The sequence below is a fragment of the Paramormyrops kingsleyae genome, chromosome 22 (assembly GCF_048594095.1).
Source record: "Paramormyrops kingsleyae isolate MSU_618 chromosome 22, PKINGS_0.4, whole genome shotgun sequence".
NCBI classification, from domain to species: domain Eukaryota; kingdom Metazoa; phylum Chordata; class Actinopteri; order Osteoglossiformes; family Mormyridae; genus Paramormyrops; species Paramormyrops kingsleyae.
Genome location: NC_132818.1, coordinates 4,154,036 through 4,165,103, shown reverse-complemented (window position 1 = coordinate 4,165,103; position 11,068 = coordinate 4,154,036). Strand labels below are relative to the sequence as shown.

General features: G+C 47.0%; 1 protein-coding gene across 4 annotated transcripts; it reads right to left on the bottom strand.

The window, feature by feature from the left end:
* LOC111846436 (BAR/IMD domain-containing adapter protein 2-like 2) lies at window positions 1–9,981 on the bottom strand. 4 transcript variants are annotated; one of them, XM_023816598.1, is made up of 16 exons: window positions 9,781–9,981; window positions 9,546–9,611; window positions 9,214–9,322; window positions 8,957–9,032; window positions 8,521–8,607; window positions 7,131–7,192; window positions 6,641–6,712; window positions 6,222–6,311; window positions 5,992–6,123; window positions 5,667–5,771; window positions 5,261–5,342; window positions 3,076–3,283; window positions 2,857–2,922; window positions 2,446–2,614; window positions 1,532–1,557; window positions 1–1,391 (listed from the first exon to the last, which is right to left on the bottom strand). In XM_023816598.1, the coding sequence occupies exons 5-16, from the start codon at window positions 8,561–8,563 to the stop codon at window positions 1,310–1,312; spliced, it is 1,137 nt and encodes a 378-aa protein (XP_023672366.1). In that variant the 5' UTR covers window positions 8,564–8,607; window positions 8,957–9,032; window positions 9,214–9,322; window positions 9,546–9,611; window positions 9,781–9,981; the 3' UTR covers window positions 1–1,309. The 4 variants fall into 4 exon arrangements, with proteins under 4 accessions (XP_023672366.1, XP_023672362.1, XP_023672363.1 ...); XM_023816594.1 differs by lacking the exon at window positions 9,214–9,322; XM_023816595.1 differs by lacking the exon at window positions 9,214–9,322 and having other exon boundaries at window positions 5,261–5,339; window positions 9,546–9,981.
* Window positions 9,982–11,068: the final 1,087 nt, after the last annotated feature.

Here is an 11,068-nt window from a genome sequence, read left to right as displayed (position 1 = left end):
TGGTCTCAGAACGGCTCTTTATTTGACATTGCTTTCAGGATTCTGCTGAGCTGTGAAGTCTAAGAGCCGGGGGGTGGTGGGGGGGGGAGCGTCTCGCACACACTTCATAAAGAGTGGCGGGGGCAGGGTGCCCAGTCTCACACGGGCCACCGTGGCCGATGTCACACAGGCTGTTTTCTGCACCCAGAATCCACATGACAGACAGGAGAGCTTACAGATCTACAGCCAGCAGGGCTTGGCCCCCTGCTGCAATGGTGGCCTGAGCCCTCGCCACTCTGCCTCACTGCTAGGCCCTAATACTTGTGCTACAAGCCCCCCAGTGTAGCGGTGGGGGAGCAACAGAATGTCATGTGGAGTGGGGAGAAAACAACCACGGTACACAGAACAGTATAAAAAGGGGTGTATTTACCAAGTGGCTGACCAAAGTGTATGTACAGACTTTTGGAGTGACCCAGGTCAACACAAGAAACAAAACAATCCTACACACCTGAAAACCCAGCTAACTTCCATACAAGAAAAGAAATCAAAACAAAACACTTATCCTAACTCCCTAACCAAACATACAAAAAGAACCAAGTCAAAAGGACACAGCAGTCGCTCCTTATAGTAGGAGCCAGATCACACTATAAATAATAACACAAGCGTCAGAAACGGGGAATGGGCTTAATCCAGTCAAGGGCCCAAGCGAAACGAGTCGGCAATCAGAGAGGCTTACAACGGGAAATAGTGACAATACCAGGGGAAAGACAAAAATCGAGAAAACCAGTAAACAAACCAGGGTCATACGCAGATTGGCAGAAATCACAATAATCAGACAGCAAAGGCGAGAAAGAAAGTCAGCAAGAGCTGGTAGCCTTGGAGTCGTCTATCCTTATCTGCATAGTGGCTGAGAGTGACGACTTCTGCCGAGGGAGACCCAGGGGCAAATCACTGAACTGTACGACAAGAAACCCAAAACCTTGCGGCACATACACACATCCTTACGGTATGTAACAATGTGAGGGAGGGAGGGACTGATTGACTGTGATAAATCAGCTCCCTGCTATACAACAGCTGAGTTAGCCTGTCAGACCTCCACTAATTGCAGGCGAATGGCAGCAGTGGTGGGGAGCCTATCGCCCCACTGGCCACTGGCTACTGGTCACTGGCCACTGCGATTCTCTCATCGGGCAGCCAGAGCTGAGCTATTACAGAGGACATTTTTAAGCAGGTGTCCATCTGGATAAGTGCAGAGGGTCCATGCAGACAGTGATTTTTGAGGAGAAAATTAGGGTTATGATGTCAAAAAAAAGATTTTGAAGACCCATGTTTAGTGTAATTGAATCCGGGGGGCAGATCTGTAATTAGCAGCTGAGGGTCGCAGCGTTTCTGTCGCAATATGGTCGCTTCCCCTGAAGAAGGAAAGCACATTCAGCTTAGTGGGAAGTTAATTATTATTTCACCCTTTAATACAAATTAAATAAGAGGTCATTAGAATAGCAGATAAAACTGTTATTAAACTGACTGCAAACACTGGAGAAAGGGCACCTACCTGGGATGGAGATCCGGCAGGTGTCCCTAGGGAATCGGGGGGGGGGGCGGGGGATGACACGATTAGAGGTGCGTCTCAGAGGGTTCAGCACACACCCCCCCCCCTCCCCCGCCAGATGTCTTAGCAGACAGAACGAACACGTCTCAGTTTGGTGTGCTGGGTCCTCCCTAAGTTCCCACGTCTACAGAAACTTTGTTCAGATGTTATTTTAAGTAATGCTGGATTCTCTGCACTGAATCTGTGTCACTTCTTGCTTATGATGCATTTTACATGCTCAGGCATGTGGCTGCCCCAAAGGACTTCACTCGTCATGCTAAGCCCTGACCGTACACACACGGGCCGGCACATGCACACACGGGCCAGCACATGCACACACGGGCCAGCACATGCAGACACGGGCCACCACATGCACACACGGGCCAGCACATGCACACACGGGCCAGCACATGCACACACGGGCCACCACATACACACACGGGCCACCACATGCACACACGGGCCACCACATGCACAGTCCAACACTCACATGTCTGGATACTGTCACCACCCTGCTGTCAGCAGCTAGAACATCCCCCATGCAGCCACCAGAAAGACGGCTGAGGGGCCATAGAAAAGAGCACCTGGCCAAAGTGCCCCTGCAGGCCAGAGGATGGAACTGCAATGATACTTAACTGCTCTCTGTAATATCTGCATGATTGGTGTATGATTCATGTAGATATTCTTAATGTCATTTATTGTGACATCATTTTAAGCACAATAAGGGAAATATTGTATACTGTTTGAAATAGAAGTCCAGAAAATTAGCATATTAGTGTATGGATGTCTATAAATATATTTATGTAAAAACACCACATTGTTTTTGAAAAAAAGACTGAACAGCACTGTAATCAAGGGTCAAGTATTTGCAAACCCACCTTGCTGGCAGTGGTGGACTCTGCCGTCCTTACTGGAGAGGTTCTGCCTTTTAAGTGTGGGGCTGGGGGCGGGGCTGGAGGCGGAGCAGGGGGCGGGGCTGGAGGCGGAGCAGGGGGCTGAGCTGCGTCTTGACTGCTCCCAGTGTTCACTTGAAGGAAGCTGCTGGCGCTGTGACACGAAAAGCTGTTTGGTCAGATAGAACATGGGCCTCATTTTTAAAGAACTGTTCCCAGCATTTTTAAAAACAAATGTCACACCTTAACTGAGTCTTTATTTAGTGAATTTTCTAACTATATGTTTGGAGACTAGCTTAACCACTAGAGCAGGCAATAAATTGTTCATGTGATGTGATAAAATTGGCAGACATATTTGCTTTGGTAACACTTTGGTAAAATACTCCTGCATGTTACCTGAGGTGGCTGGCTTCAGGGCTATCCTCAAGTGGTTCAACATATGCTGCGGGGAACCAGCCCTGCCTGTAGAGGGCAATAAGAAGATATAAATATATAAATAGATATAAGATATACATGTGGGAAGTGTAAGTAAAAACAGCTCACAAACAATCTTGCCGGTTTATAATAAAATACTATAGGCTCACGCCTGTGAAAGCCCCCCTACTATAGGCTCACCTTGAGCCCCCCTCCACCCTGCCATATAGCCAGCCGTTTAGGACCTCCGATACCAAGACGGTGACCACCTGCCCCCGGGAGAAAGGCAGCAGTGTGGGGTTTGCGGAGTCATCGTGGGAGGCCAGTGCTCTCACTGATCTGCCCCTGTTCAGCCCAGGGGACGCAGGTGGGGAGCAGGAAGCGGAACAAACGGCCTGGGGGGAGGAGCCTGAAGGTGGCATGGAGACAAAGACTCTGGCATGTGGGAGACAGCTGTACCACAGTAATGTAACAGGTAGATGCTGTAATGGGGACAGCTGCAGTGATGTGACAGCTAGATGCTGTAATGGGGACAGCTGTAGTGATGTGACAGCTAGATGCTGTAAAGGGGACAGCTGTAGTGATGTGTCAGCTAGATGCTGTAAAGGGGACAGCTGCAGTGATGTGACAGCTAGATGCTGTAATGGGGACAGCTGTAGTGATGTGACAGCTAGATGCTGTAAAGGGGACAGCTGTAGTGATGTGACAGCTAGATGCTGTAAAGGGGACAGCTGTAGTGATGTGACAGCTAGATGCTGTAATGGGGACAGCTGAAGTGATGTGACATCTAGATGCTGTAATGGGGACAGCTGTAGTGATGTGACAGCTAGATTCTGTAAAGGGGACAGCTGTAGTGATGTGTCAGCTAGATGCTGTAATGGGGACAGCTGTAGTGATGTGACAGCTAGATGCTGTAAAGGGGACAGCTGTAGTGATGTGACAGCTAGATGCTGTAAAGGGGACAGCTGTAGTGATGTGACAGCTAGATGCTGTAAAGGGGACAGCTGTAGTGATGTGTCAGCTAGATGCTGTAATGGGGACAGCTGTAGTGATGTGACAGCTAGATGCTGTAAAGGGGACAGCTGTAGTGATGTGACAGCTAGATGCTGTAAAGGGGACAGCTGTAGTGATGTGACAGCTAGATGCTGTAAAGGGGACAGCTGTAGTGATGTGACAGCTAGATGCTGTAAAGGGGACAGCTGTAGTGATGTGACAGCTAGATGCTGTAAAGGGGACAGCTGTAGTGATGTGTCAGCTAGATGCTGTAATGGGGACAGCTGTAGTGATGTGACAGCTAGATGCTGTAAAGGGGACAGCTGTAGTGATGTGACAGCTAGATGCTGTAATGGGGACAGCTGTAGTGATGTGACAGCTAGATGCTGTAAAGGGGACAGCTGTAGTGATGTGACAGCTAGATGCTGTAAAGGGGATAACTCTAGTGAATTGACAGCTAGATTCTGTAATGGGGATAACTGTAGTGAGGTGACAGGTAGATGCTGTAAAGGGGACAGCTGTAGTGATGTGACAGCTAGATGCTGTAAAGGGGACAGCTGTAGTGATGTGTCAGCTAGATGCTGTAATGGGGACAGCTGTAGTGATGTGACAGCTAGATGCTGTAAAGGGGACAGCTGTAGTGATGTGACAGCTAGATGCTGTAATGGGGACAGCTGTAGTGATGTGACAGCTAGATGCTGTAAAGGGGACAGCTGTAGTGATGTGACAGCTAGATGCTGTAAAGGGGATAACTCTAGTGAATTGACAGCTAGATTCTGTAATGGGGATAACTGTAGTGAGGTGACAGGTAGATGCTGTAAAGGGGACAGCTGTAGTGATGTGACAGCTAGATGCTGTAAAGGGGACAGCTGTAGTGATGTGTCAGCTAGATGCTGTAATGGGGACAGCTGTAGTGATGTGACAGCTAGATGCTGTAAAGGGGACAGCTGTAGTGATGTGACAGCTAGATGCTGTAATGGGGACAGCTGTAGTGATGTGACAGCTAGATGCTGTAAAGGGGACAGCTGTAGTGATGTGACAGCTAGATGCTGTAAAGGGGACAGCTGTAGTGATGTGACAGCTAGATGCTGTAATGGGGACAGCTGTAGTGATGTGACAGCTAGATGCTGTAAAGGGGACAGCTGTAGTGATGTGACAGCTAGATGCTGTAAAGGGGATAACTCTAGTGAATTGACAGCTAGATTCTGTAATGGGGATAACTGTAGTGAGGTGACAGGTAGATGCAGTAATGGGGGCAACTGTAATAATGTGAAGAGTAAACAGTGTAATGGGTAGTTTGCCCATTCAACTGAAACTGCAGTTATAGGATATTTTTTCTTTAGTCATCTTCACACAGAATGATTGACGTCTGGACACAGTATTGTCCTCCTACCTCTGGAGGGCAGCACAGCCCATGGCTGCTGCCCTCTGGTAGCCTGAGAGAACGCTCCATCTGATTGTCTCCCTCCCACCTGCTGCAAAGAACCAGCCGGGTATCAGAGCTGGAATGGGACGTCATTCCACCATCCAGGGAGGAATGAATGACTTAACCATCCAACTTTCAGCCTTTCTATCTTTCCCCAAATTCTCCAACTCTTTCTGCCCCCTTATTGACAAGAGGATTTGGCTGATCTCCCTTCTACTAATCCCTGCCACCTCCTTCCACCGGAATCCCTCAAACTACAGTCCTACTCGGCCACGCTGTCCAGCTCTCTCCAGCTAATCGCAGGAGTAGAAGCCCAAACAGCAGAGGCCCTCCGCTGGAACCACTGATCCGACAGCCTGGGCCATGTCCTCACCGTCGCATGAGGGTCGGCGCGCATCTTCGTGCGAGGCCTGCCCCCCCTCAGCTCCACCACACGCTCCCTCCATCGCTCCGCTCGCTGCTGCAGCATGCCGCCCGTCTGACAAAAAAAAAATTGGCTGCTATCGATTGCTTCTGAGCGCCACAGTAAGTCACGCTTCTCAAGCTATTTACAGACACTGGGTCCAACTGGCATGCAGGGTGGCAGCAATAACACAGCATGCCAGGAATTATGGGAAAGTCAGCTAAAGTGGGCAGGAAACAGGACGTGCACTTAGGGGTCTCGGGAGCTGTTGGTTGCTGCTGGCTGCTCCTGCTACCTTGTTCATAAGGTACAGTATGGACTGAGTGAGGCCGCAGTGCTTCTCAGCAAGAAATCGGAACCTCCTCTCCTCCTCTTTCAACGCCTCCTGCTGGCTCTGCCAAAGGAACTGCATGTAGCTGCTGCTGCTCTGTACGCAAACAAACAGAAAAATGCAGACAGGCAGACATGCTGGCAGATGGGTTCAGTGCTGGTGCGTGATGCTCACTTGCCGGCACGTGGACTCACCTGGGTGTTTCTCTGAGAGCCTCTTTTCAGCTGCTTCTCCAGAGCTGCTGCCTGGCATCTCACCTCCATCTCATAGCGCCTCTTGCAGGCCTGGAGAAAGAATTGCAGAATTACCCCTGAGATACTGAGGAACTAAATTAGATCATTTTTAGTCTATGTATAGTAATAGGAGACCCACAGTAGGAGGGAGTACTATGCGTCAATAATTGATTGGTTTACCCCATTTCTCACAGGTTATTTCGATTGCCAATGAGTTCAATCATTTACTGACAACTCATCGTGAACTGCATCCATTGCCTCATTTCTCCGGGCCCTAAATGCATAGTTTATACAGTTAATAGTTCTTTAATAGTACAGCTATTAGATTTGCCTCTCAGTTGAACAATGGAAACATACAAGTATGGAGAAGAACCATTCACCGATATGTAATCTTTATCCATCTTGATATTACTGTCCATCTCCTGCAACACATCAGTATGAAACCAACGAAACTGCAAGAAAAATGTGCAAAAAGAGAATAATCGTTAATTAACTGCAGCAACCGGAATGGTAACGATACGCTTTCCTGTATAGTAGCTCTATTATCGGCTCTCCCAGGAGGGCCTTTGGTAGCGCTTAGCACGCTAACGATGTCACTGGAACAGGTGTAGAGCTCCACTTTAGGCAGCCAGAGGGGGTTTTCTGTCACTCCCTAGCCAGGGTTGACCTCTTTGTTTATTATTAGTTGTCTGGCCCTATTAGAGATGTGACGCAATGGCTCCTAAAAGACATAAACCTTAGACTATAAGCGAGATAACAGCCAGTGCTATCTCCTCATTTCCATTCCTAAACAATGTTCTGGAACCTTCCACAGCAACTGGGACTCCTGATGTGGACTCAGACCAAGCTAAAAGAGTGTGGTACACCTACGACGGGCTCCAGTTCAGCCATGAGTCTTCTCTGATTCTCGGAGATCTCGATTAAGATGTCCCCTGTAAAAGAAAATGCCAGAAGTTTCACGGAACTTTTGCTGACAAGCTATACATGCACAAACTCTTCAAGCAGCACGCCACAAAAACCTGCACACTCAAACAGAATGTGCGTAAATCACTTCCATAAATTTCCAACAAACATTTACTTAGTTAGACTCCAGCAGAGTTAGTGGTTATTTCCTGCAGGAGAGAGGACATGCGGATTATGATTCAGATAGGATGCCAGTCAATCACTGTTCAATCATTCACTCAGAATGGGCAAATTAGGGTTACCTGAACCATGTGGTGTTTTACCGGTGAAAACACAGACCCAGAACTTACCCACCACATCAACACCCGTAACTATTTAATTATTTACATAGTTTACTTCTGAGTGATTGCCCAGTATTTTTTAAAAGTTAGTAAGTATAAGAGGCCCCTTTTTACTATGTCCTGTGTGGTGCTAGTCTCCAGATTCAAATTAATCTGGAGCACTCCACCGCCTCCAGGAGCCACTCGACACGGGAGCAGCTGAGCAGATTAATTGGCTGGGCCTGAAATTTGGCCTCAATCTATTATTCAAGCAAACGGCGCACGCGGACCATCTGATCCCAGCCGGCGTCCGCTGCCATGTGCATGCAAAGTCACACCAGCTCGCAGCTGCCGGGGTCGTGAGCGCCCACTACACTTGGTGCACCTAGAACCCGTTTTCTGCTGGACATGGGTAACATCAGGCAGAGCTTGGCAGAGTGGCCTCGCTGTGTACCCTATTCTTTGTTGCACTGTGCTAGAAGACTGCTCCAGCTGACAGCCTGCTGGCTTGCTGACTATATACCCCTAAAGACTTCACTGCACTTCTTTCAGCAGCTTAGCAGGACCACTGAATGCACATTCAGCAGTATCTGTTTTTCAATTTCTATCTTAATCAGATCTATGGTAGACAGGGATAGAGTAATTAGAATGATATCGAACCGACAGCACACAGGCACACACGCATTCATATAGAAAATACACAATCATACACACATGCACACTCATACACACACACACACACACACACACACACACACAGACACATGTACACACACACACACTGTTTCCATTCACCACCATCTAGTCAAATGTCTGATCAGATTTAAGGTTTTAGATTCATGGAGCCGAACAGAAGAAAAGATCAAACTCTTGGAAAGACAGGATGTAACTTCAGGATGTCATTTCTGCCTCCCTGGTTGATATTTAATCTCGTTCAAAAACACTGTTGGCGGTCGGAGGAGCCAAGTTTACGGCTGCATTTTCATGGGGGGTGGGGGGGTGCATATGCCACGTGTGATTAAGATCTTGGTTCTTACCTAGTGAGTAGGATGAGCTGCTTCGAAGGGCTTGCTCACCCATCTTGGCCAAGGCATCAAAGTAGGCCTTACTGGTTACAGCCAAGGCTGCGGACCACCACACACACACACACACACACACACACACGTTTGTAATTATATATTGGTGAGGACTCTCCATTCATTTCTATGGGGAATACTCTAATCCCAACATGACAACCTTAACCCCTACTCAGCCCTAACCTTAACCACAAGTAACCAAACAAAATATGAGACTTTTGGCATTTTTAGTTTTTTTCAGTCACAGATCTTTGTGGGGATCTGTATAATGGACCCCAGAACGTCAAAATAACAGGTTTTTATAAATAACACACAGTGTACTTTAAACATAATCCACACACACGGTGTTTATGTAGAGTGTAATGCGAGCGGCGTCCTTTAATCCTCTTACTCTCACCTTGGAAAGCCTGCACGTAACTGTTACCGAGACCGACAAGTTTTTGCAAGAAGGGGTTGAACTGATCCAAAATGTTCTGCACATGAAAAGATGCTGTCAGTTACGGTACATAGACATTTTGTACAGACGATGAACAGGGTTATGAAGGCGACCACAGAGATTTTTTTTTTATTAAACTCGATTAATGTAATGTTAAAATTATAGTGATATTTTACATGTACTTGTTACGTCTGTGCAATAATGATACTAATATTTACCAGAGCCTAGCAGAGAATTTCCGAGGCGCAGAGGGGGCTCCTCCTCTCTAAATTAGTCGTGATTGTCGGTGATCGTGTCTGCATTTTAAACGTGACTGGTTCGCCAAAACTCCCGGTACCGATAAGGGAACAGATCGAAAATAAACTCTCACTCCTCCGAGGGGGTGGGGGGCACTTTCGACCGTTTGCGCAAATGGGTCAGGTGCTCAGGCACATCCCCGTTCTTGCTCTTTTTCGTCGTCAGTGATCTTAAAGTATTTGGCATTGTGCGAGAAATCAAAACAAATACAAATGATACATTATATTGTAATCTTTCGGAAGGGAAAACTTACCGCGTATACTCCCAGAGTCGACCGATGCACATGATCGCTGTTCGGCCCTGACATGGTACCTCTCCCCTGTTATGGAAACGCGATCAGATCAAGTGAATTCGATCAATTTCAACAGATTATATAAAAGCGTTAAGAGGAAAATACTGGACACTATATATAAAAAAAAAACCTGAGCCGATCAGTAATAATACACAGCTTTAGGTTTTAAGAAGAAACCCTTGTTCCCTGCACGTACTAGTCCGAGAAACCTCCTGTCAGGTGAGCTCTAAGAAAGTGCAGGCAGGGCTGTAAATTATTTAGCGATTCCAAAAAAGGAGATTAAAAAAATGTTTTAAGGCTCCATATCAAACACAGGTCCACAGGTAATAAGGAAATGGCGGAAAATATAGTGGAAACCAGACATAAAAATTATTTATAAAAGGAGCAAATATGTTAATGTTATATTTGTGTGATATGTAGTATCTAGACTAGGCATTGAAACAATAATCAGTTACAATCACAGATCCTTCCATGGAGAGTTACACCCACACGTTTTATGCCAGAAGTCGCATTTATTTCTTGCAGCATGCAGTTCCAGGCCAAGATTATTTTGTCAGGTAATTTTAGCAGCGAGCACCTTCCTTGTTGTTGTGCATCAGAAAGTTCACCTTGTTTGTAGTATAGGAGGCATTGTCTCAGTTTCATATACAGTGAGTAATCACTAGCTATAGTAAAATTATTGTAATGGCATCAGGGGGGGTTATCATATAGATCAGGGGTGTCAAACTGCAGTCCTGGGGGGCCGCAGCCCTGTGTAGCTTAGTTCTTTCCCTGTTCCACCACAAATGATTCAGCTCAACAGCTATGTGGTAATTAGCACAAGAAGGTGAATCAGGTGTGTTAAACTGGGGGAAACCCAAAAATGTGCAAAGCTCTGGCCCTCCAGGACTGGGGTCTGACACCTGTGATATAGATCATACAGATCATATTGCATACATGAAACACTTTTATTTCATCAATGAATGTGTTTACCAGCCCCAGGCCTTCAGCTCCTGCAGCGACATGCACACAGGCTGGCTCTGATGGCCACCTCAGAGCGGCCTCCATACCTCTGAAATCCGTAGTGGAAAATCACCAGGCTCTACAGGCCGACTGGCCCCAAAATACTCATTCGCAAGTGCTCCATTACTACAAACACCCATCGTTTTTCTGTAACCGCTTATCCTGTGCATGGTCATGGGGGAGTTTGGAGCTTATCCCAAAGGCTACGGACACAAAGCAGGGAACAACCCAGGACGGGGCACCATCCCATCGCAGGGCACACTCATAGGATGTTTTAGGATTGTGGAGGGAAACCAAAATAAAACCCCATAACAACATGGGGAGAACATGCAAACTCCACACACATGGAAGCCATAGCAGAAACCCTGTTTTCAGAAGTGTGAGGTAACAGTGCTATAACCACTGCACCACCATATTGCCACTGCTACTAACACCAGTAACTACAAAATGACATCTAATACAGCTTAATATCTTAGGATTTC

Coding starts and splice junctions, on each gene's coding strand:
- LOC111846436 (XM_023816594.1), bottom strand. CDS start 9,599: ATGTCAGGGCCGAACAGCGATCATGTGCATCGGTCGACTCTGGGAGTA. Junction 5,343..5,666: donor GCGCCGACCCTCATGCGACG/GTGAGGACATGG, acceptor GGTTCTTTGCAG/CAGGTGGGAGGGAGACAATC. Junction 1,558..2,445: donor AGTCCACCACTGCCAGCAAG/GTGGGTTTGCAA, acceptor CCGATTCCCTAG/GGACACCTGCCGGATCTCCA.